General features: G+C 51.9%; 1 protein-coding gene across 1 annotated transcript; it reads left to right on the top strand.

Moving 5' to 3' along the window:
* EHD1 (EH domain containing 1) lies at positions 1–24,677 on the top strand. The gene is made up of 5 exons (XM_088151080.1): positions 1–557; positions 5,919–6,016; positions 19,306–19,718; positions 22,166–22,330; positions 22,586–24,677. Exons 1-5 carry the CDS (start codon positions 154–156, stop codon positions 23,108–23,110), a joined length of 1,605 nt encoding a protein of 534 aa, XP_088007206.1. The 5' UTR covers positions 1–153; the 3' UTR covers positions 23,111–24,677.
* Positions 24,678–25,095: the final 418 nt, after the last annotated feature.

Here is a 25,095-nt window from a genome sequence, read left to right as displayed (position 1 = left end):
GAGGAGCCCCTGCCCGGGCGCGTGGCGAGTGCGCGCCGGCCGCCCTGCCGCAGCTGCTCCTCGCCCGCTGCCGCTGCCGCAGCTCTCGAACCCGGGGCCGCCCGGACCGGACCGGGGTTGACGGGCTCCTCCGCCGCAGGGCTGGGCTCGGCCATGTTCAGCTGGGTGAGCCGCGACGCGCGCCGGCGCAAGGAGCCCGAGCTGTTCCGCACCGTCTCGGAGGGGCTGAAGCAGCTGTACGCCGGCAAGCTGCTGCCGCTGGAGGAGCACTACCGCTTCCACGACTTCCACTCGCCGGCGCTGGAGCCGGCCGACTGGGAGAGCAAGCCCATGGTGCTGCTGGTGGGCCAGTACAGCACCGGCAAGACCACCTTCATCCGGCATCTGCTGGAGCAGGACTTCCCCGGCATGCGCATCGGCCCGGAGCCCACCACCGACTCCTTCATCGCCGTCATGGGCGGCGAGAGCGAGGGCGTCGTCCCGGGCAACGCGCTGGTCGTCGACCCCCGGCGCCCCTTCCGCAAGCTCAACGCCTTCGGCAACGCCTTCCTCAACAGGTGGGCCCCGGCGGGGGGGCGGGCGGGAGGGAGGGAGCGCCGGGACCCGCTTCCTGGCCTCTCCGCCCCCGGAGTCTTGAGGACTAGCGCCTCGTCGAAGGAAGAGCGGTGCCCGCGGGCAGAATGCTCCCGCGGCAGCTTCAGCGCCCGGGAGGGACGCCCCGGGCAGCGCGGAGCAGCCCGCGGGAGGGAGGGAGGGAGAGCGGGCGCCTTCCTCGGCCGGGGGGGCGGCGGGGGCTCCCCCGCCCGTTTCAGCTGCCGGCCGGGCTGGCCTCGAGCCAGGCGCGCGGGGCGTGGCGCGACCGCAGCCCGAGTCCCGCGCGGCTCGGCAGCGGCTGAACGGGGCGCCGGGCGCGGCCCGCGGGGCTGATCGCCGGGGTGGCGCTGGCGTCCGAGGGGCTCGCGAAGCGTCCGAGCAACGCCGCCCACCTGCCCGCCCGGGTCGTTGAGCCCTGCGGAATGTCCCTCCCCGGAGCAGGGCGAGCCCTGGGCGCGGCTCGCTCCTCCGGCGCTGCTGCCCCGCCGCGGCCGCATCCCCAGCCCCGCGGCCCCCCCGCCGGAAGACGAATCCCCTTCCTCTCCTCTGCTCTCCTCGGCCGGCCGGGGCTGGCCTTGTCGGTGACGTCTCTCCTCGGCCTTCCAAGAAGCTCGGGCGCACCCCGCCCAGAGGGCTTCTCAAAATCCCCAGGCTGCGGGAGCCAGAAACTGCGACGTGAACATCGCACGGTGGGGCTTTATCTGGCGTGGGTCGCGTCTGAAAGCTGCTCTCCCCCTAAGTCACCCTGGGCTGGAAAGGCTGCGGGGGTTGAATCTGCCTTTTAAAGCAGCATCAATAGTTGCTCCAGTGTCCTCTTTATTGCCGGTGCTGATGCCCGGGAGAGGAAAAGGCTTCCTGGAATGCTGGCTTTGCAGCTGTAGAAACATGACTTTAGATTCTAGCTCTGGGTGCTTAAAAGGAATATTAAAACTCAGCAAGTTCTGAGGGAAGGTTCCCGGCCCAGTTCTTGGTCTAAAATGCATGCGCTGGGTGTGTGTTCTTGGAGCCCTTCTCCGGTGTATAAAATCACGGACAGACGCTTGGGCCCCGGGATGCAGGCCCGGGTTATATGAAAAGGTTGGCAGCTGTTCTGCCGTGTCAGATGTTGGCTGTATGGTCTGGAAAAGGCTTCGGAGGCCTGGCGCCCATCAGCTCCTAGCCCACGAGACGTTTCTGCAGCCCAAATTCTCAGGCTGTGCTTACATCGTACAAATGGAACCAACCCGAGTTTTTGATTTTCTGACGCCTTAGACCAGTGTTCTTCAAACTTGGCGACTGCAAGATGCCAAGAGGAAAAAAAACCCAAGGTGGTGGGTGTGGCTGCGCGATGGCACAGTTGATGCTCTCTTTTTACACACGTGTGATGCCTGGCATAAAGGGGTGGGGCTTTGCAACTGCCATCTTGACTTTTTTGACCCCCCACTACCCCAGATGTCCCTGCACTCTTCTCCAGGCAAACTGCAGTAGTTCATGATATGCTTAACAAGGTCTAGTGCAGTGTGTCTCAACCTTGGCCGCTTGAAGATGCGTGGACTTCAACTCCCAGAATTCCCCAGCCAGCATGGCTGGCTGGGGAATTCTGGGAGTTGAAGTCTACGCATCTTCAAGTGGCCAAGGTTGAGACACACTGCCTTAGACTGTGGGTTGACCAAACAGGGTTGGCTTTGGCCATGCACCAAGCTCCCCTCCCCAAATACCCCCAAGTTAGAAACCGCCAAGCTTAGTGTGCTGTATGAATGTGGATGCTGTGTGAAGCTGAATGGGCTGTGTAAACACAGCTGCTATGTCGGGGAACAAAAAGACATTTCCTCTAGTGAGCATAACGGGCGAGGGGAGTAGGCGCTTCCCCAGGATTTGCGGAGATTTGCTTCTGGTCTTCGGCGTCCTTGCCGCTGGCAGACGGCAGACATGGGAATGAATGCCAGGGAAGGGCACCCGTCTCTCGCTGCTGCTCTGGGTCGGCCAGTCTTGCACAAACCAGCAATTGGGGGCGTTAATCAGAGAGGAGGCCTAGCTGGGTCGCAGTCCTGGGCATGGGCCAGAGCGTGCGCCATGCTCCCTCTCCCCACACCCCACCCTGTGAAGTCATCAGGGAATGCCCGGCCTCTGAAAGAGAAAGTAATGCCAACCCTGGCCACTAAAGGGAAACCTCCCAAGGCCGTTCGAGGCAGCGTTCATGGCATGGTGTCCACCCTTCGGGGTTGGCCAGGTTGAGAAGCTGACCCCGCAGGGATTCTAGGAATGCTACTTTATTGTCGTAGGGTATGATAACAAAAACTGAAAAGCAAGTTTCTCTCTGTCTCGTCTTATACTGAACCAAATCAAGGCGGGGCTATTTTGGGTTTCTTTCTCACGCATCTTTCGAACCCTGGACTGGGTCGTCTCTTCTCCAAGGCCCTCCTTGACAGCTCCTTTCAAGAGGCCAGCTCTCAATTTCTTTGCCTGTGCTGCTTCGAAATAGGCCAAGAGCTCTTCATTGAGAAGAAACCCAGATTGGTGGGATTCTAGCTTGCCGAGGGAGCGGTCAGCCGGAAGTGGCAAGGCTGGTGGTGCTACGTCTGAAAGTGAGCCCAGCTTCTTCTCTGGAAGCCAGAGGGTCCCGCTCAGGCCAGAGCGAACCGCGAGCTGGAATTTTCAGCCCTTTTGCTCTATTGTTGCTTGGGGTGCCTGCCTTTAGGAAATCCGCTGTAGTGGACAGAGCGTTTTTCTTCTCCGATCCTAGGGCCAGGGGTCATCTAGTGAAGGTCACTGGAAGGAGATTTGATAGAAACAGCCCCCCCCCCCGGTACCTCTTTCGCCCCGTGAAAAATTAACCAGCGGAATTCATTGCCACAAGGTGTGACCGCTAAGTCGCATGGCTTTAAAAAGGAGTTGGATAAACTCAAGGAGGGCGGGTTCTGCGTGCCGCCAGGTCCAGCGCAGGGGAATAGCGGAGCGTCCCAGGGCTTGTAAGGAGGAGATGGAGACCTGGCCCTCTCCCACCCTTGTTCCCTTGTCAGTTTTCAAGGCAGGCCAGGCGAGGAAACCGACGCTGCAAGGAACACAGGAGAGCCGCTTTAATATACTTCACGGTATAGTAGCAGGGTCTTGAATGCCCACCCGGGTTTCGGTCCGCCCCTCTTATACCCAACAGAATCACGCGGGGTTATTCTGAGTTTCTTTCTCCCGCTTTCCCGTTCCCCAGGACTTCGTGGAGGTGATCTCTGCAATCTGCAGCGGCTGGGTTTTCTTTTGAAAACCGCACTGGTTTTGTCATCCGTGAGGGATTGCCCAGTTGGCATATTTCAATGAAAGGGAAGACGATTTCTTCAGAAGCCAACCAAGGCTGTCTCGCTTTCCAGCGAAAGAGAGAGTGTAGAAAATGCAGGGCCTGCTCCAGACTTCCTCATTCTCACACCTTTGGCGTGAGTGGGGATCGCAAGAGCCAAAATACCCTGATCTGCCGGACTACAGCTCCCATCACGTCTCCGGCCGGCACCAGCCGTCTGGTTCCAGATGGGAGGAGGCAGGACTTCCAAGGGAAGTTTCGTGCCCAACACCCCTTCTGCCTTTCCCAGCCCAAGCGTTCAACCTTTCTCCCGGGGTTTTTGTGTGCAACTTCCCTTCTGCCAAAAAACCAAAGTGTTTTGCAAGGCCGGGAAGCGTGCGGCTTGTGGCCACCGTGGGAAGGGGGAGGTATGAAGCCACACCGGCGTTGGAGGCGGGAGGATTTTAAGTTGCACGTCAAAGAGAACACAGACAGGAAGGGGTTGGGAAGAACTTTCGGTGCCCGAGGGCCCTCGTTGGGGACAGGCAGGACGGACAAGTGGTTTGATCCGCTGGCGAAGGCGGTCTCTGCCCCTTGCCAGGCCAGGCCAGGAAAGTGTGTGTGATCTTTGAACCCCTCTGTCCCGGGATTCCTCGGCGCTGTTAATTTGCGAAATGCTTTTGCAACAAACCGGGACTGCTGTTTTGCAAGGGAGCCTGGACTTAGGACCGGAAAGCGTAGAATCAGGGAAAGGGACGGAGAAGAATCCAAATTAAAGCATCTCGGAGGAATGCTTTAATTGGTGGGGAGCCAGCCATCCCACTGGGTTCATTGTTCCCTCATTGAGGGCTCTGTTTGTACCCATCAGTAACCAGGTTGTTTAAAAAACCTAGTACCTGCAGGCCGACAGCATTAGCCTGAGTTAATCCACCATTCTGTTTGTTGTGTAAACTGGTTCGCCAAGGCGACTTTATGGTTTACGGTGCATCCGGAGACAGGTTAAATGCATTGTGTGAATCCACCCCGTGCCTCTTTAATCTCCCCAGAAGGTGTAGCATCCGATCACCTGTTCTCAGCTCTGTGCCTGGCATTGCCAAGTGGGGTGAATGTTGACAAAATGTCGCCGGAGAAGTCCTCGAAAGGACAGTAACATAAACCCTAAAACCAGCTTGGCCTATGTGAAATAGAGAACGGGAACAGTTTCCATCAAAGTAATAGCACTAACGAATGGGGGAGAAAGCATTTTGCTGGGTTCCTGCATCACCTCAGCCTGGTGCCCGTGGAAAGAACCATGAAAGACGGCCAGGGCAGCGCCATCTGGGCCTTGGGTGGAAAGCTGTTTCAAAGGGCGGGTGTGGTGGCAGAGAAGATGCCCGTCCTGGGTCCCATGAGGTGGCATTCAGTCGATGGGACCTGGAGTGGGGCAGCCCTGTCTGATCTTGTAGGAAGGGCAGACCCACTTGGAGAGCAGCTATCCCGCAAATAGTCAGGCTTTGCAGATGACCAGCAGCACCTCGAATTGGACCCAGAAGGTAACTGGCAACCAGTGCAACTCAGAAAGGAGCAATGACACGTGGGCATGGCACGAGGCGTCCATAACTACATACACCACCACATTCTGGAGAACTGTAGCTTCGGAGGGGTCTTCATGGACTTTTTGGGGAGGCCAGGATGATGAATGAGGGGGGCTGGAATTCCACACGCACCCACACTAGACTTGGGGTATCTTCCTTTGCTCTCTAATGCAAAAGCCAGCCTTTTTTAAGACTCACCCTCACGCTTTAATGCCTTTCCAGCCTCAGTAAGGTTGCCCACCGCTTTGGCATCAAAGGAGGCTTTGAGGGGCGCAAAATATGGAGGCTCAGGGTTTGCCCACCCCTGTGGTCAACACAGCTGTGGTCTCGCCCCGTGCGAGAGACCCCATGCAAGTTTAATAAATTATGAAATCCCCTAAGTTTCAGAAAAATGACCAGTTCAAGCAGAATGGCTGAAGGGTGGCCTGGGCACCCCAGTTCCTGCCCCTGCTTGTGCGCAGGGCCAGCAGCCCACTCACCCTCTCCTACCATCTTCCTTGCAGATTTATGTGCGCTCAGCTGCCGAACCCAGTTCTGGACAGCATCAGCATCATCGACACGCCGGGGATCCTGTCCGGGGAGAAGCAGCGGATAAGCAGAGGTGATGCTTAAAGGGGGGCGTGGGCGGTTACAGTCGTGCTTCCTCGTTTTGCAGGCTCTGTTGTATCCTCCACTCGAAAGAAAAAAAATGAGGGTTTTCAAACACCCAGCTAGAAATTGAAAGGGTGCTGGAAGCGTTTGTGCAAAAACCCACCCAATTTTTATTCATGGAAAACCTGGATAAACCAATTTGCGTTGGGCTGAGAGTTGATCCAATCGGGCACCTTGGTGCTGTTGGCTAAGTGGTCTTCCTCCCCACCCCAATTGCTAGCCCCCCACCTCTGAAAAGTGATGGGGAGCCTAAACTGTCAAGGATGGATAAATTTGACCTTAGGCTACTTACCTCAATTTGGACATTGCTGATTTGCAGCTCCCAGCCTCCCGCACTATTGACCAAGGCGCCGCCCAAGGAACCAGTTTGGGGCTGCAGAAATATGTCCAACCACTAGACAGAAGCAAAGCTAACCCTTTTGTGTGGGTCTCTCTGCTGCCCTGCAGCTGCTGCCTAGAATTTTTGCAGCCCACTTCAGGGAGCTAAAGCTGCCGGTTGCATGCCCCCTTATGGACTTTTTCCACTTCCAGGCTGGCAGTGTCAGAAAGGGTACGCAGACTGTGCTCCCAAATCCACATGAAACTGGTGAAGGTTTTGAAAATTGTTCCCTGATGGAAAAGAAATCGAGGCGAGTTGCTTTAAAAGGAGCTGTCTGGCCCCTGTCTCTGGTGGGATTACGCCTCTGCGGCAGAGCATAGAAAGGTCTGTGGCCATATATCCGGCCCAGGGGTGTCTCCGTTGGACCCGTGGATGCCTCAGTTGGGGCATCTTTTTGAAAGGTTTATCCCTCTGCACAGACAGGGAGTTGGCCTCTGCCGCCATTCAGTCCTAACTCAATGATTTTTTGGGCCAAACTTTGCACGTGCTCGGCAGAGATTTGAAAATGAAATCTTCCCTTGTGAGAGGCAGAGAAAAGTGTGGTGTGTGTGTGTGTGTGTGTGTGTGTGTGTTTTTCTCAGCTTCCAGCCTGCAACCTGCTTTGGGGAGGAACGTCCCCCCCTCCATTGCTCAAGATCCAGTTGCAATTAAAAAATGCCTGCAGCTGGCGATGTTTCCCAGCTCTCCCTTCCTCTCTGCCCAGGAAGGAATCGCATTCTGGAAGCGGCAGGGAAACTCCCCTCCATGCCTCGGATCCTGTTACAAAATGATTTATTGAATCCACTCAAAATAGAGTTCAGAATTAGCTCTTTTATTCTTGTGTTATTTGGACAGAAAGCAAAGCAAGCGTTTAATCAGTGTTTAATCAACGTTGATTAATACATACAATTTCTCTAGTTACCTGTAATATTTCTAACAATAAAATATTTGCCCATCAAGGCTAGCAATAAATGTACGTGCCCTCCTAGGCTGACAACTGTGTTCTATAAAGAAAACTGCCCATCTAGGCTACCCAAGTTGCTGTAAATATTCCTGCCCAACTAGGCTGCACATTCACACCGAATACTTACATACACTCTCAACACAGTTGATCAGGCTGTGCTGGAGTGGGCTGGGAATCGGACTCAGGGCATCCCCTGCTCCAACAAGCGCCGTCTCGCACGTCCAGGTGGGAATGGTTTCCATCCTTCCTTTTATACCCAGCTTGTTTACTTCGAATTCATCCAGCTCATCTTCGTCCATGCCATCCAGGTACGGTACATGCCAGGAACATTTCGTGTTTGGTACAGCTGGGTAGCTTGTTACAATGGTACCCCTCGTCCCGTTATCTCAGAAATTCATGATGTGTCAGTTTATTCCTTACACCCACCAGCGCTCCAGCCTTATCGTGCTGAGAACTCATTCGTACCAGGTATCTCGCGTACATTCCAACATTCCTTCATGCCAGCAACGTGAGTTTCCTAGTAAAGTCCGTGAATAGGATAAACATGGCTGTTCTATGGCTATATGGTTATTTATATAGAAGGCTTAAATTCATTACATGTTCCCTCTCTTGAGCTGTTGTGAACTGGAGAGAGCAATAGCTCACTACTTAATATTGTTACTTTTATGCTCGAGTCAATTTAAATGAAGAACAAGCATTGGAAAGCATTGAATACAACAACAAGTAATCAGAATAAAAAATACGATGAAAACAGTTACAACGAATAAACTTTTTAACCATCCAAAAGGTATCCAACTCATTAGTGTGTCCCAAACAGTTTTAAATAAGTTGTGTATCTTCTCCCACGACTGTCTGGCCTCAGCTGTAAGACCAGCAACACGATAGATTTTATGGACGTCCTCAATTAGTCCAGAATTGTTAACATACATACAGCAAGAATAATTCAACACTATGCAGACTCCACCTTGTTCAGCCAACGTACTATCAAGGACAATTCGATTGTCAGTAACAATTCGTGCCAATGAATCAATTTCTTCTTGAAGGTCAATAATTGCTTTTCCAGTAGTATTCAAACCTGCTTCTAAAAGCATAGAAAGGTTATGAACAAAATGATCTGTATTAATCTGTTGCAAGGTTTGATAACCTGGGAAAATTGTACAAGCTAGAAAATCACCAACATCAGCCCAAGATCGTTTATATCTCAAAGGAGAATATATATATTTAGAGCGTAAGATTTTATGCACAGAAACAGGAGTCACATATTGAGCAAGAGTACACGATCCTCTCCAACTTCCTGGTAAAAGTTTAAATCCTCCTTTTCCACATACCCAAATATAACCTGGAGGAGCAATAGTACCATGTTGTTTCTAATAAAGTTCCACAATTAATATCTTCCTCTGGCAAATCATCAGGGGGCAGATATAATCCTGCCAAATATAATCCTGTAACAAATCTTTTAGCATAATGTTCTGGGCTTTCCCCTGATTGTTGTGTCCTGTTCATCACTATTCTTCGGGCTCCTGTTAAATCCGTATCTTCAATGAAATTCCTCAAAACTATGAAACAAGGCTCATTGTCTAATTTCTGACTAAAATCTGCTGTCTCAGCATACATCCTAAAAAGCCTTTGGACTTCAGAAATTATCAGATTTTCTTTATCCATTTCGAGAGCCAAATTAGTGGCCCATTCAATTGGTTCTTTTATGGGTCCTAATCTTCCTTTTAAATCTCTTAGTTCTCCTGCGGAAAGTGGCTCATAAGAAACTTGATGTTTAAATCCCCTACCCGTATCTGCACTGATGGAAACCTTCTTTACAGCAGATATGTGAGACCCAAAAGGACCACAACAAGGGTTATTATAATATTCAGGTTCATCACAACAAGAGGTGTCAAACTCTTCCCATGGGTCATGTGCATTCATACATGAAACCCGTCCCTGTTTATTTTTAACAGCCCCAATCTTACTTGTCAGCTGTGTTAAGTTTTGTATTTTTGCCTTCATTTCTTGTAATTGTCTAGTTTGGTCTTCCATAGTTTGTTTCATTCCTCTAGCTATTTCCGTTTTTTCAAGCACTTGTTCTAAAGCTTGTCTATACTGTACACTTTTTTCCACTAATTCCTCATTTTTCTTTTTAATCTCCTCCTGCATCATCATCATAATGTTCCTAGTATCCTCAATTTCTTCCAGAGCCACTTTCATAACATAATCTAGAAAGACCATAGTCACTGGCTGAACTTTGTCCCTATTCTCTTCTTTACTGACAACAGGGTGTATATGCTTATACACTGTAGATTTTATTTTTCCTAATGGACTTTTTTCTCCTTTTACGATTCCTAATAATTCTTTTTTTCCTCTTTCTAATAATTCTGTTACTTCCTGAGTTCCAGTTATTTCTTGTTGAACATTATGTAACATATCATCATAACAATCAGCTTGTCCTTGATTATCAGGAGGTAAGGTCCAAATGGTCTCTCTCCTACCCTTCTTTTCCTTTTCTTTCTCGTTCCTTTTCCCTAAGAAAAACCTGCTTGCCATTGTATTCTGTCCAAATGCAAGCCAAGAATCCTGCCGACCACGCCAATTATGTTACAAAATGATCGATTGGATCCACTCAAAATAGAGTTCAAAATTTGTTCTTTTATTCTTGTGTTATTTGGACAGAAAGCAAAGCAAGTGTTTAATCAGTGTTTAATCAACGTTGATTAATACATACAATTTCTCTAGTTACCTGTAATATTTCTAACAATAAAATATTTGCCCATCAAGGCTAGCAATAAATGTACGTGCCCTCCTAGGCTGACAACTGTGTTCTATAAAGAAAACTGCCCATCTAGGCTACCCAAGTTGCTGTAAATATTCCTGCCCAACTAGGCTGCACATTCACACCGAATACTTACATACACTCTCAACACAGTTGATCAGGCTGTGCTGGAGTGGGCTGGGAATCGGACTCAGGGCATCCCCTGCTCCAACAAGCGCCGTCTCGCACGTCCAGGTGGGAATGGTTTCCATCCTTCCTTTTATACCCAGCTTGTTTACTTCGAATTCATCCAGCTCATCTTCGTCCATGCCATCCAGGTACGGTACATGCCAGGAACATTTCGTGTTTGGTACAGCTGGGTAGCTTGTTACAATGGTACCCCTCGTCCCGTTATCTCAGAAATTCATGATGTGTCAGTTTATTCCTTACACCCACCAGCGCTCCAGCCTTATCGTGCTGAGAACTCATTCGTACCAGGTATCTCGCGTACATTCCAACATTCCTTCATGCCAGCAACGTGAGTTTCCTAGTAAAGTCCGTGAATAGGATAAACATGGCTGTTCTATGGCTATATGATTATTTATATATTTTTTAAAAATTCCCCTCTCATCCCTACGGGTGGTACGTGTCTTCCTCAATCTCGGGTCCTCTACCAGAGGCCTGGGAGTTTGGGGGTTCTGCGCAGTATCTTAGCTGTTCCTAGCACTGCACTCTTCTGGACAGAGAGCTCTGAGGTTGCTCCTGGGATCTGTTGGAGCCACTTTCCCAGCTTAGGAGTCACAGCCCCGAGTGCTCCTACCACTGCTGGGACCCCTTTGGTCTTGACTTCCCACATCCTCTTGAGTTCCTCCTTTGGGCCCTGGTACTTCTCCAGCTTCTCATGCTCCTTCTTCCTGATGTTGCTGTCACTTGGCACTGCCACATCTATCACTACCGCTGTCTTCTGGTCTTTGTCTACCACCACGATGTCTGGTTGATTAGCCAGTACCTGCCTGTCCGTCTGGATCTGGAAGTCCCACAGGATCTTAGCCCTGTCATTCTCCACGACCTTCTGTGGAATCTCCCATCTGGACTTGCGGGGGGTCTAGCCCATACGCTGTGCAGATGTTCCTGTACACAATGCCAGCTACTTGGTTGTGCCGTTCAGTGTACACTGTTCCTGCCTGCATCTTACACCCTGCCACTATGTGTTGGACTGTCTCTGAGGGTATATATATATAGCTTAAATTCATTACAATCCAAGCCTGCGGGGGAATGGGGGGGCTGCTGAAATACAGCCCCTGCCAAGGACCCCGTTGATTAAAAGCAGAGCCCAAAAGCGGAGCTGGGTTCCCAAGTTAATCTGAGCCCCGGAGGTCCCTGAACCTGCCGCAGTCCAGGAGTCAGAGCGGGGTGCATTCCTCTTTGCGCCGCGGGACGGAAATCTTCCTGGCCGCGTCAGAATCCCAGGCGCGGCTTTTCTCTCCCGGCCGCAGGCAGGAAACTCTGCAGTCCGTGATAAGGCCCCGCTTGACCCTGGCAAGCGAGGAAATGCGGATGTGGCAGCCGAGGAAAACCCAGCGGAGCATTTGGCTTCGTTTGGAGCGCGTGATTCACCCTGCGCCCCTCCGCTCAAGGAGTTGGTTCGAGCTCTGTGGGGTGGAGAAATGCACGCATCTCCCCAGTTTTTGTACAGGCTTCTTCTAGGCAGAGGAATAGAGGCATTAACTCCTCTGGGGAGATGCGTTCAAAAGGCGAGGACGCCCTCGTGACACGAATGCCAAATAAGGGAAGATGTAGCTGTAAACTCTCCTCTGATTTTCCAGGCTGAGGATGGTCGAGTGTCAGTTTTCCCTGGGAGCATTTTTGTTCTAGCGTCACCCACGTGCCAGAAGTGCCATTTTGCACACGCCTTCTGAACTGTGGCTTGCAGACTGCCGTGTGTGTCTACGCGTGCGTGGGTCACTCAGTTGAGCTGGGACCGTAAACGGGCAGAGATTGCGCTTTGGCAAACAACTGGGGTCCTGGGTACGTCTAAAAGATGCATTTTACTGCTTTTTAACCTAGAAGGAGAAAGAAAACCGTAACCCAGCACAATTATAAGAATACGAACGAGAAAACAAGAGAAATGGGAATATAATTAAAGCTTAGGAAAAAAGAAGCAAATTAAAAATGGAAGAAGAAAAATAAAGGTAACATGTATTAGAATAATTACATATGCCACAGCCGTAAGCCACAAATATAACCTTGGCCACACATGATTGTGTTAATCTGACTTCCACGATGTGTCTAGAAAGTTGGACCGTGTTCTCTGGCACATCCAGTGTCCTCAGAACAATATTTTGTTGGATTAATCTTGTTGTAAGGTCTTCTAATACTTCGCCCACCAATTTGTTAAAACAGATTATTTCCCGGTTATCATTTCAAACTGCCCACAGTTTAGCTGTAGGGCTAGGAACTTGGGAAATCTTTTCTGGTCATACTCATAGCATAAAACTCCCAACGCAGGTCCTGTCTCAAGCTCAAATTGTGCACTGAAGAAGCATTTTCACAGCATATGTAGCTACTGAACAGCCTTACCGAACCGTAAGAATTTTTGCAAAATGCAAAAGGTTTTGGAAAAACTGATCAGCAGTAAGCTGGTCTTTTTTTCCCCTTGCCCATGAATTTAAGAAAAATAGATTGCCAGCAGCCTTAAGGATTGGAGGGTGTTGTGCATTCGGCCTAGATCCACGTGGGTGGGCGTGTGGCTTGTGGCAAATTTGCTGTACCGCTTCTGGTTATTGTTGTACCTCTCTGGGGAAAACTCGGTTCCCGGAACCCGTAGCCCACGTTTGGTGGCTTGTCTCTGGTTGTAATACGGCAGGCGGGTGCATATATGTAATGCGCTGCTTTTATTTATTAAAATTTACATTCTGCCTTTAAGAGCCCCACCTGGCGCCCTCTCCTCCTATCTTTCCCTTCAACAATGACCCTGCGAGGTAGGCTGGGAAGAGAGAGTCACCCGGGGAGTTTTTGGGGCTGAAAGGAAACTAGGATCTGCACTTCTCCAGGGCCCGTCCAGCTCCTTCCCACTGAACCACATGGGTGGTTTCCGGAAGTATCCTGGTTTTCTGGCACTTCCAACTGTTTCCTAAGGTTTTGAGTGGAGTTTGCTGTTTTCTTCTAAACTGATCTCTGCACCAGGCCTGTGGGGAACAGAAGGATTGGTTGCTGAGGATTTATCATCTCTGGTGCTTTGGAGAATTGCAAGTCCCACTTTTTTAAAAAACAAATCTCTCCCAGTGTTTCCCAACCTTGGCAAGTTTAAGATGCGTGGACTCCAACTCCCAGAATTCCCCAGCCAGCTTACTTTAGGACTTTAAGCTCCCAGCATGCTGGCTGGGGAATCCTGGGAGTTGAAGTCCACGCATCTTAACCTTGCCAAGGTTGGGAAATGCTGTTCTAGTCTTTTGCTGATGAAACCGATTGTGCGTGCCCTGCGATGAACCCGCGTAAGCCACAGAAGCAAAATCAGGGTGCCGCTGACCCCCTGCACCTCCTTTGAAAAAGACCCGTTTGGGTCCTGCTTTGTGCTGAGCCACGGCTCGTTGTCGGTTGTGGCTTGTTGAGAAAAACAAACGTTTAATCGGCTGGCCTTGCACGGATGCCAAGCCAAGCCCAGGCTGGCCCCGTTAGGGCTTCTTGCCATGTGTGAACAGAGCCACGGCAGACTGGATCGCGGGGCTGTGGCCCCGTGAGTTTGGCATGCCAGGTGCCCAGGGCAGGTCCGTTGCTGGATGGGACCTTCACGTGTGGCCGGCTGGCCTTCCAAGGGGAACATTTTTTGTGCCGCTGCTACAATTTTCCACAGGAAAATGGCCGGCTTTTTTAGAGCTTAATTGTTCCATAACATGGATTCACTGGAGATGAATAGTTTCAGTTTAGTTGAGCGCCTGGGGTGGGTAAAACCGTCTTGAAATCTAAGCCTTGGGCGTTTTTCCAGGCAGCAATCTGTGCAAAGAAAAAAGAAAAATCTGCACATTTATGCCAGCGTAAACCTTCCAGCCTGCTAAAATTGGTGTATTCATGTTTTTCCTTTCTCTTCCCCGTGATTTTTGACTGCCACCCAAAATATGCCCTGAGAAGCGAGCCCTGGTAAAATCAGTGCCTTTATCTCTGAGTTAATTGCTCCGTTTCTAAAAAAAAATGCCTGCAAAGTGGGGGGTCTTTAGAGTTTTCTAAAAAAATCTGGAGCGCTGAGTCGGTTGGGCGTCCATGTTACTCGCTTGCAGATTTCAGCCGGCGAGTTGGTTTCTCTTAAAACCTGCTCGTGTTTTGAACTTTTCCATCTCTGTTGAGATGAAACAGACCAGACCTTGTGTGGAAGGAAAAACTCCTGTTGCAAAACGCTCCGTTTGGAAAAGCTCTGATTTCTCTGTTGAAAGGGACCCAGCGCGGAAGGGGTTGAGCTGGTGCTGGGGAGACCCAGACTGGAGGCCCCCCGCTTGGCCTACTGGGGGACGTGGGGCCGCCCCCCCGAGCCCAACCTGCCCCACAGGGCTGTTGTGATGCGGGCGTGCTATAGACACTGCCTTGAGCTCTTCGAGGGGGAGCGAAATATAAATCCAGCAGACAAAGAAACGAATAAAGAAATGTGACTTGCAAAACGTGCCAACTCAGTACAGGGCTGAAGTGTGGGCTAACCTTGGGGAAAGTGAGTTTAACAGCGGGTGCCAGTTATTCCCTCTTAGCCTAATCCACCGTGCAGGGTCGTTGCTGGGCTAAAAGTAGCAGAGGCCCCCCCTCCCACGCAAGCCATTTCCAGCTGTCAGAAACAAGGCAGGATGTCGGTGCCGTGGACAATCCACCCTTTTCTGGACTGCCCCCGCCGTGGCCAGTCTCGCTGCTCCAGATCTCCGCCGAGGGTGAGAATTAAGGAACGTCTCTAGGAAGGTCCCGTGGCCAGCTCACTTCCTACCACATCGCCCTCCTTAATCCTGCTTTTATTCTCTTGCACGGGGTGAGGGGGGCCGTCGGACGCCCTGCTGAGCTCCCCCATCGCATCTCGCCCCCAAGATTTGGGGAGGGGCGCGGGGCGAGAGCGTCTTTGGCGTGGAGCCGTGCAGACCGGCGTGGCGGCTGAGGGTGGGGGCGGTGCTTTTGCGGCGGGGTGGGCGACTCGGAGGAATTGGGGGGGGGTCTCCCTGGTTGGGGAGAAGATCCTGGAGGGGGTTTTCCAGCAACGGTGATCTGCAGAAGCTTTGCGGTCGAAGGAGATTGAAGCGCAACGGCAGACGTCTTCCTGGGAGCGTGAGTCAGTGGAAACATCCCGACCTCCGAGCGTCCAGGAACATCCAAGAATTCCGATGATGATTTGTTTGGCTGTTTTGGTCCCGGCCCTCCTTCCAGATCAAGTCAGCCAAAACAGGGTTCGTTGTCCCCCCTCAAAACCCTGCAGGAAACTGAAGCGCTTTTCCTTAGATCAGTGGCAGTTAAAAGAAATGATGTGGGTTAAAAAACGATGGAGGCCCAAAGCAAGGGATTCCTTAATTAAGGGGATCCACTCCGATTTGAAGATGCTCCTATGTGTCAACATCCTTTCTACCAGCAACGTCTTGGAACATACGATTTATGTATGAATATGGTTTTTATTATATTTTTATTGTATTTTAATTAATATTTATTTTTTGTTTTTACCGTAAACCGCCCAGAGTCACTTCCTAGTGAGATGGGCAGTGACCAAATTTGAAATGTAAATATAAATAAATCAATCAGTTTGGTCTCTTGTTTTAGGATGGTCCACATTTTCTCCGCAGCCATAAGGAAATGGTCTGGCACCACCACCTTCCAAGGGTTTTTTCCCCAGCTTCCTCTCTAGCCTGCAGCTCTGAGATTTCCTAGTGGCCTCCCATCCAAATGCCGAAGACTGATCTTGCAGTGAGCCCTGTTGTTGCTGTTTTGCACTAGCAGAGCAATTCTGTCCATATAAATCTCTCTTTGGACAGAATTAGGGGCACACTGTGTTTCTCTGAGGGACTGAACTAACTCATTTGCAGGGCTCAGTAGACGTTCAGATGGAGTAGTGTTTTTCAACCTTGGCCACTTTAAGCTGGCGGGGGAATTCTGGGAGTTGGAGTCCATACATCTCAAAGTGGCCAAGGTTGAAAAACACTGCAGTGGAGTGTCTCTGACCGATGGCTGGCGGGGCGGGATAGCTTTTGCCAACTTTGGTATGAGGCAGCCAGGTGCCCGAAGGGCGGTGGAGGGGAATTTGGCGGGTGCATAGAAAGGGAAATTGCAAGGAACCTAGACTCGGGGGCGGGCAGGGGGAGATGCATCAGCAGCTTTGTGGCAGGTTTTGCAACAGGCAGGCAAAAGTTCTGAGTTTCCCCTTCGGGGAACTACAAGAAGAAAACCCTGAACAGATTTAAGATTGCTGAGGCCAGAAGAACCTGGCGGGAAACTCTGGGCAACTTGCCCGATCTGATGAAAGGGGACTTCAGAATGCTGATGCGACTTTCTGGGCCTTAGAAATGGCAAATAATTTTTTTTAAAAAGTCCTTATCTGTTTGGTTGATTCGTTTTAAAACTTCCTCCGTATTTCTCGTCTGCAAAATGGGAACATTCATTGACTGCCTTTCTGTCTGAGTCTCTGACGAACCCCACCAGTTTCTCTTCCTTCCTTTCTTTTTTCTTTAATAGTGCAATTCCTGATCTGAAACGGCTGATCTAGAGGTTTGTGCTCTTTTGTGGAGTAAAGCCGAGAACCCTGGAATTGCGTTTGATTCCTGTTACTGTGTTTTAGGCATTGGTACAAAAATAGTTTCCCGTGTGCTTTTTCCAGGATGTTTTTTTTCCAGCTTCCCAATCTGACCCCCACCCTTGGAATTTCCTGGTGGTCTCCCATCCCAGGAATGGCCACATCCGACTCTGAGCCTGGTGCTGCCACCTGTTGTGACTCTGTGGAGTAAAGCCAGGGCAGTTCCAGCCTCGTGTCTCTGTTGCTCGCCTCCTGTGATTCGCACAGTGTGTTAAACCAAAGCCACGTGGCCCACAGCGTGGCTTAATACGTGGTGTGCCTTTGTGGATTGTGAGCCGTGCTTACGGGTCAACGGGTTGTGTGTCGTTCGGTCCACCAACTGTAACTTTTGCAAAGGGGTACCCTCCCCATGTGCCAGACTAGACCAGCTTTCTCCCTCCCAGGTATATAGACTTCAACTCCCAGAATTCTTAGCCACGGCCATGCTGGCTGGGGCATTCTGGGAATTTAAACCTGCACGCCTGCTGGATTAAGTGACATCATGGTATTTGATAAATAGAAAGAAGGGCCCTAAAAACTTAAATCTCACGTTTCTGAGATGCAAAAAAAAAAAATTAGCCTATTCCCCCCACTCTGCTGGGTGGGCATGATGGGGATTGTAGTCCCCCACCCAGGGCCAGGCCTTCTTGGTAACGGCAGCGAACCGAGTGGCGAGAGCTTCTCGGGGCCTGCGGGTTGAGCAGCGGCCAGAAGCGTTTGGGCGCCCTGCTGACCCGCTCCGCATTCTTGGCACGCTCCGTGATCTAGGTGGGACCGTCCACCTTGAGTGTTTTTTCCTTTCGGTCGGACTCGTCCGAATAACTTGTGCCCGGCCTTTCGAGCTTTCCTGTCGCTGAGAACTTTGGGAGGGGCTGGAGAAGGACGTGCATAGAATTTTTTCCCTCCTTAAGGGATTCGTAATGCATCTTCCTCCCCTCCCTTCCAAGCGCCTCTTTTCACAGCTTGCAAATATGCGAGACGGTTTCAGAACGGAGTAACTCTCCCGTCCCGTGCTGAGGAAGTTTGCTTGGGCAACGTTGGGTATTTTCTGTTGGTTGCCGTCCCGATACAGCCTCCCTCTCTTGTCTTACTCCTCAGATCTCTCTGCTTCAGCAGAGTAATGCAGTAGCGCTTCCCTCCGGAGGAAATAAGGCTCTAGTCCTCAGGGTTCAGAAGAAAACGGAGGGATTTGGGCTCAGTGTGAATCCAAACTGGGATGGTCCAGTGGGTGGGTGGGCCCAGCTGGCTAAGTTTTATGGAACCACATTTCAACCCAGGCCCATTTTCCTGGGTTCCCACCGTGTTAGGAAATCGTCAGCTCGCTAGACAGGGTGACTTCGTGCCACACATGAGGCCACAGGGTTAAAATGACTTAACGTGTCGCGTGGACAGGTCTTTCTGCTGAAGCTAGTTGGGCAAACCCAGCCAGCGGGGTGATTCGGTGCCCTCTGACTTAGCCCTGGGGCTGCATGCTACCAAGTCGTAACCCTGGTTTGTTGATCCCAATGTTATTGACTGGCTTCAGCTCTTTTTGCAGGGGGGTGGAATATGTCTGCCTGAGATAATGTACAGATTTATTTCTACCAAAGGTTTGGTAGGAATGAGTTCTACTGTCGTTTTCTCCCTTGTAAGCAGCTGTGCCAGGCCCTTCCCTGCCACGTGCCTGGCATTCGCCAGAACTTTGCAGCTAATTCTGGTTTCGGGAATGGGCCACGAGGAAGGAAGAGGAGACCTGGCTCAGTAGTGGGAAGATCAGGGAAATAATAACAGAAGTGTTAGCTCCCTTCCTTTTGGACCAAGAATTTGTGGGGGGAGTGAATGGGTGTGCCCTGGCAGCAGCCAAGTTGGGGGCTTGGCTCATCTGCTTTCATGAAGCTTTGGATCAGTGTTTTTCAAACTCGGCAACTTTAAGATGGGTGGACTTCAACTCCCAGAGTTGGCTGGCTGGGGAATTCTGGGAGTTGAAGTCCACCCATCTTAAAGTTGCCGAGTTTGAAAAACACTGCTGTAGATCCATTATTTACCCACCTTTCTTGTATTATTTGTACCGTATTTCTTATTTTCTCATGTTGACATTCTTTTTACCGTACTTAACATTTTTCAAAAATATTTAAATTCTGGGAGTTGAAGTCCACCCATCTTAAACTTGCCAAGGTTGAGCAACACTGCTCTACCCGAGCGACGTAGGAGGAGAAAGCTTGAACTTGCAAGCTTCCAGAGCAAAGCTCAGCCTGGCAGCGGGCTCGAACCCGCCACCCATTGGGTGCCAAGCGCCCGGGCTTTGGTCCTTCAAAATCCGAACGAAAGGGTCGGCAGGAAGGGTTTAGCTCCGTTCAGCGAGTGGGTCTTCTCCAGCCCCCGTCCTCCCGCCTAACCCAGTCTCGGTTTCCCCGCAGGCTACGACTTCGCGGCCGTCCTGGAGTGGTTCGCGGAACGGGTGGACCGCATCATCCTGCTGTTCGACGCCCACAAGCTGGACATCTCGGACGAGTTTTCGGAGGTGATCAAGGGGCTGAAGAACCACGAAGACAAGATCCGGGTGGTGCTGAACAAGGCGGACCAGATCGAGACGCAGCAGCTGATGCGGGTGTACGGGGCCCTGATGTGGTCGCTGGGCAAGATCATCAACACCCCGGAGGTGGTGCGCGTCTACATCGGCTCCTTCTGGTCCCACCCGCTTCTCATCCCGGACAACCGGAAGCTCTTCGAGGCAGAGGAGCAAGATCTCTTCAAGGACATCCAGTCCCTGCCCCGCAACGCCGCCCTTCGGAAGCTGAACGACCTCATCAAGAGGGCCCGGCTGGCCAAGGTCAGAAGCCCCATTCATCCAGACCTTTGGGCGCTGGCTAGGGGTGATGAGTGTACAGGTAGTCCTCGCTTAATGACCACAATAGGGACCGGAAAATTTGTCATTAAGCAGGTGACCGCGCCCAGTTTTATGACTTCTTTGTGGCGGTCGTTAAGCAAATCTTGTGGTCCATAAGTGAATCATGCGGTTCCCTATTGATTTTGCTGATGCCAGCTGGGAAGGTCGCAAATGGCAATCCCGTGACCCTGGGATGCCGCAGCCATCATAAATACGTGCTGGTTGCCAAGTGGCCAGATTTTGATCACGTGACCACTGGGATGCTGTGACAGTCGTAAGTGCGAGAACTGGTCATAAGTAGCTTTTTTTAGTGCCATTGTAACTTCAAATGGTTGCTAAACGAACGGTCATTAAGTGAGGACTACCTGCCGTGTGGTGGGGTATAGGTAGCCTTGGGCATGTTTGGCTGGCATGTGGTGGGCACGCTCATAGAATGGCCGTCCCAGGACACTTGTCGATTCCTGAAAGCGCCCCATTGAACAGAGAGCAGACTGGTCTCTTGGCCCCAAAGTCATTCCTGCAAATAAACTGTCCAGCATCTCCACCAGCTTACTATTTTTATTTTTTTTCCAGTTTAATGAGGGTTTTAAAGTTTAAAAATCAGGTGCGGTGCGCGACGATCAGTTTTATTTATTTATTCTCTTACTGCATGTCTGTACTGCCTCTGTTCATAGAAAGTCTGGCCTTTTTTTAAAAAAAAAAAAGGCTGAGACTTTAGGGGTGGGTTCGACAATTTCCCACCAAACGCGTCCTATTTTTAGGATGTGCTGTTTGTGAGTACATAAACAGCAGCCTTCTAGGGTACGACTCTCAAAAGCTAGTTTTGTTGAAACTCGCAAAGTTTCCAACAGACGGTCCTTTAATACGGGAAGCCCTCTGCATTAAGGACCACGATACGAAGAAATGGGAACGATGCACCTGGGCGAGCGGAACGTGAGCGCAGTCCCCGCCGGACCTTAAGCTGGTCGTTAGTGTTTGTAGCACTGTCCACGTGTGCAGTCGCTTGGCCGTGCTCCACTGGATGTACCAATGCACCAAAATCAGAAGTGAAATCCAAGTGAACCTTTGAACTTTACTTGTGACACGCAACCCGCAAAGGGAGACCTCCTTCCTCCTTTTTCTGGTTTTCCCCAAAGAAACCCTTGTTTCAACTCCGTTTGATGTGCTGAAGAAAGAACATGCCTTTTCCGAAAGATTGATGCAGGGCGGAAAAAGAACAGGGCATGCTTTTTAAATAAGCTTGGCCGATTAAAAATAGAAGTCACACTCAGTAAAATCTGGTGTTTGTTAAGGTTTTTAGGAAATTAGAGAAATTTCCAGAAAGCCCCACACGCCCCTTCTGAGTTCCTGGTGCGAGCGACAGATTTTCCTCAAGTTCCCTAAAACTTCCTTTGTGTTTTGCGAGGGGGGGATTTTTGATTTTCCTACACCCAGAAGGGCTTTCTCTTGCGCTACACCTTACAGCAACAGAGAAATCGCTTTCCCCGCAGCTGGCTGACCTTGTCTCAGCTAAGCAGGACTGGATGGGAGGCCACCAGGAGATCCCAGAATAGTAGATTAGACTTGAAAGCCAAAAAAGCTCTCAAGTCTGGAAGAAGGTAGTGGCGACCCATTTTTGTAAGAAAACTACACGGATCTCCCCACAAAGTCACCAAGGATCAGGTTTGACTTGAAGATGTTACCTTCTTTTTCAGGCAGGTGCTAGGTTGGTCTTTTATGAGCTTTTGAAACACCCCCCCCCCCGCCCTGAATTGCTGAAAGTGGATGGCAGATTCCTGCTGTTTTGAGGTGGGAAAACGATGAAAAATGGTTTTTGGTTCTTCACTTTCCAGTCCTCTGAGAGCTACGTGGGAAGACCTAGTGGAGCGCAGTGAAGGCAGTCACACTTCTAAAATTTATTTTTTTAGATTTATTTTTATAACAGCGCTCAATCCAGCCAGAATCTAGTTGTTCCCTGTTTAGGTAGGGCAGTGTTTCTCAACCTTGGCAACTTTAAGCTGTGTGGACTTCAACTCCCAGAATTCCCCAGCCAGCCTGGCTGGGTGGGGAATTCTGGGAGTTGAAGTCCACACAGCTTAAAGTTGCCAAGACACTATTCTAGTGATTTGCAGAGATTGGCTTGGAAGGGCTCACCTTGAAAAACACAGCCTCCCTTTTTTCAGCTTGGCTGGCAACCCTGCAAGGCATCCTTTGTCCACCCCAAAGGCACCTTTGCCGTAATCCGACGGGGGCAGGTCCCAGGTTGGCATCTGGGGAGACCGCGGTGGGATTGCCCCCCAGGGGCCTTATTCCAAGGGCTCTGACTTCTCCCAGGAGCCCCTCCAAAGGTCCAGGGTGACTTGGTGAAGAGGCCGCCCACCCTCAACCCTCTTCCTTCCGCCTCCTGGCAGGTCCACGCTTACATCATCAGCTCTTTGAAGAAGGAGATGCCCAACGTCTTTGGCAGGGAGAGCAAGAAGAAGGAGCTGCTGAGCAACCTGGGTGAGATCTACCTCAAGATCGAGCGGGAGCACCAGATCTCACCCGGCGATTTTCCCAGCCTCCGGAAGATGCAGGTAGGAACCTGGATTGGACCCCCGAGGGGGGAAGGGAAGCGGGTTTCCCGGGGCCTGGCGTGGTCGTTTTCTCCCCACATGTTGCTTCCCACCGAGCTCCTGTAAAGGAGAGAGGGGAGCCCCAGCGTTCTCCCCGTTGGGCCCCTCCAGGTGTTTTGGGGGTGGGGGAGCCTGGAGTTGACGTCTCCCGCCCGGCTGGGCATCGCTGGCATCTTTCGGCACGGGTCACAGCTGGGGGGGGTCATGTGTCCTCAGGAGCAGCTCCTGACCCAGGACTTCAGCAGGTTCCAGCCCCTGAAGCAGAAGCTGCTGGACGCGGTGGACGACATGCTGGCGAACGACATCGCCCGGCTGATGGTGATGGTGCGGCAGGAGGAGTCGCAGATGCCCTCCCAGGTGGTGAAGGGCGGGGCCTTCGAGGGAACCATGAACGGGCCCTTTGGCCACGGCTATGGCGAGGGGGCGGGCGAGGGCATCGACGACGTGGAGTGGGTGGTGAGCAAGGACAAGCCCACCTACGACGAGATCTTCTACACCCTCTCGCCGGTCAACGGCAAGATCACGGGGGCCAGCGCCAAGAAGGAGATGGTCAAGTCCAAGCTGCCCAACACTGTCCTGGGCAAGATCTGGAAGCTGGCCGACGTGGACAGGGACGGGCTGCTGGACGACGAGGAGTTCGCCCTGGCCAACCACCTCATCAAGGTCAAGCTGGAGGGCCACGAGCTGCCAGCCGAACTGCCTTCTCATCTGGTGCCCCCTTCCAAGCGCAGGCTCGAATGAACCCACCGCCTCCAGACTACCTGGCCCGGCGCGGCAGGCTTCGGGTGGGTGCCTGAGCGCTGCCCGCGGGAACTGAGTTCGAACCCCCCGTCCTGCGTGAAGCCCAGCCGCCCAGCCTTTCTGAAATGCACCATACTATATGTTCAGATATATGGGTATATCTCGATATAGCTACACGTCGGGAGATATATCTACATATATATGTGTGTGAGTGTCCCCCCTGGAAGAACGCGCAATACAATGTTTTAAGGCTGCAATCTTCTGTGGTGCTGCAGGGGGGAACCCCTCGCTTTACGCCGGCGGAAGGCAGCCCCGGGGCTCCCCACAGGACCCGAGCTGGGCTGCAGGGGAAGGGAAACAGCTGCCACCAGGTTCCCACAACCCTTTGACCGCGCCCGTTTTTCTCCCAAGCTGGGCGGCTCTCCCGGGACGAATCATGCAGGGCTCCACGGTGCACCTCCGTGGGCCGTTTCTTCCGATGGGAGTCGGTGGCCCGTGCAGCCTCCTTTATCCTCTTCTGTGCCTTTCCTTAGTCCTGAGACCCATTGCTGAAGAGGAAAGACCGGGCCACCTCTGAGCACGCTTCCTCCCTGCCCATGAAGGTCACCATCCCGTCGCCCACAGCCACCGCAGCTCTGCCCGGGTCTCCCACCCCTGCCTCTCGTTGGCAGCTTTAACTCGGTTCTGCAGGCAGGATTCACGTTCCCTTCATGGTTGCCTCCTTTTTCACCCCCTAAGTGGCATTGGGGGGTAAAGACCAACCCCCCAGCTTCCTCCACCGTGCCCAGAGTGGGCCGTAACCTCCTCGGGCAGAAACCAGCGTCCGGAGGGTTGCTTCCTAGAAGCTGGAAAAGTTTAGCAGCCTGCCAAGCGTGCCTGAGTGCCTGGTGCGGCGGGATGAGGTGGGGCGGGCGGACTTGCCGTGGGGATGAGCATGTGAGCAGCAGCAGGATGGACCCCCCCCCCAGTTCCTTGCCTCTGGTCTGTGGCAACTTGTGCAGCCCCTGGACCCGGATAACCAGCCCCGGGATGAATGCGGAAGGAGAATGCGGAGTGTCGAGAGGGACAAGGTCACGTAACTCGCACTTTTCGGTTGCAACTTGGCCAGGAAACCCTTTGTAGGTCATTTGGGATGGGATTGGAAAGCCTCCGGTTGGCCGGAAGGAGAGATCGGTGAGCGCCGCTGCTGCGGAGGAGGAGGGCGGAGCAGGGATGTCTGGCTTGAATTCCCAGAATTCCCCAGCGGGCGTGGCCGTTGCTGAGAATTCTGGGAGTTGGTCTGCTCGTCAGCTGGGGGGTCGTGCTTGGGGAAGGCTGGTCTGCGAACAGCATTGCAGCCCTCTTTCCCCCCTCAACCTGGATTTTCAGCCAGTGGTGTGCCCCAAGAGCAGAGGGGGCGGGGGGGCAGGATCAGCTGCACTCCCCCCCCATCTCTGCAAAAGGGGTGGAGAGGAAGCCAGCCCATCCTCTGACTTCTGGCGGTGAATCCCAGTTAATCTCCAGTCTTGGGGGGGAGGGCAGTTAAAATATCCCACCCGCACCCCCTGCATTAAAAGTTGATTTGGAAGTTCTGCGTCTGGACCTCTTCTCGTTTCATCTCCCCAAAAGGTTTCCCAATTCTGCCCCCGTTTTCAGTCTTGGGAACCGCGCAGGCTTCCCTGGAATTCTTGTCTCTTTCCATCCTGGGACTCGCCCCTCCACTTGGGACCCAAAGCTTTGCACACTGAGGACTAGGAACTTGGGTGCGTCAAAGTGTCGGGGTTTTACTTGGGAACTGTGGCCGGAAATTCCACGCGGTGCTGAATTTGGCTTAATTTCGCCACGATTGTGAGGCGGATCTCAAAGCCGGGGAAATTCAGAGTTTTTATCATCCTCTTCGGCCTTCAGAATTCTGCCTTTTGGCCATCATTAATCAAACAAGAACAAGGGGTGGTTTGGCTGATGAATCTTGGAAAAGCTCGGGAGTTAAAAAAAAAAAAAAAAAA

This window comes from Python bivittatus, unplaced genomic scaffold (genome assembly GCF_059951505.1).
Source record: "Python bivittatus isolate LINGU-HERP-01145 unplaced genomic scaffold, Pbiv_v1 ctg000660_np1212, whole genome shotgun sequence".
In the NCBI taxonomy this organism is placed as follows: Eukaryota; Metazoa; Chordata; class Lepidosauria; order Squamata; family Pythonidae; genus Python; species Python bivittatus.
This window is presented reverse-complemented; position numbering and strand designations above follow the sequence as displayed.

Excerpts from the sequence above, each read along its gene's own strand:
- EHD1 (XM_088151080.1), top strand. The coding sequence starts at position 154 with ATGTTCAGCTGGGTGAGCCGCGACGCGCGCCGGCGCAAGGAGCCCGAG. Across the intron at positions 558-5,918 it reads GGCAACGCCTTCCTCAACAG|ATTTATGTGCGCTCAGCTGC; the intron begins GTGGGCCCCGGC and ends TCTTCCTTGCAG. Across the intron at positions 19,719-22,165 it reads AGAGGGCCCGGCTGGCCAAG|GTCCACGCTTACATCATCAG; the intron begins GTCAGAAGCCCC and ends GCCTCCTGGCAG.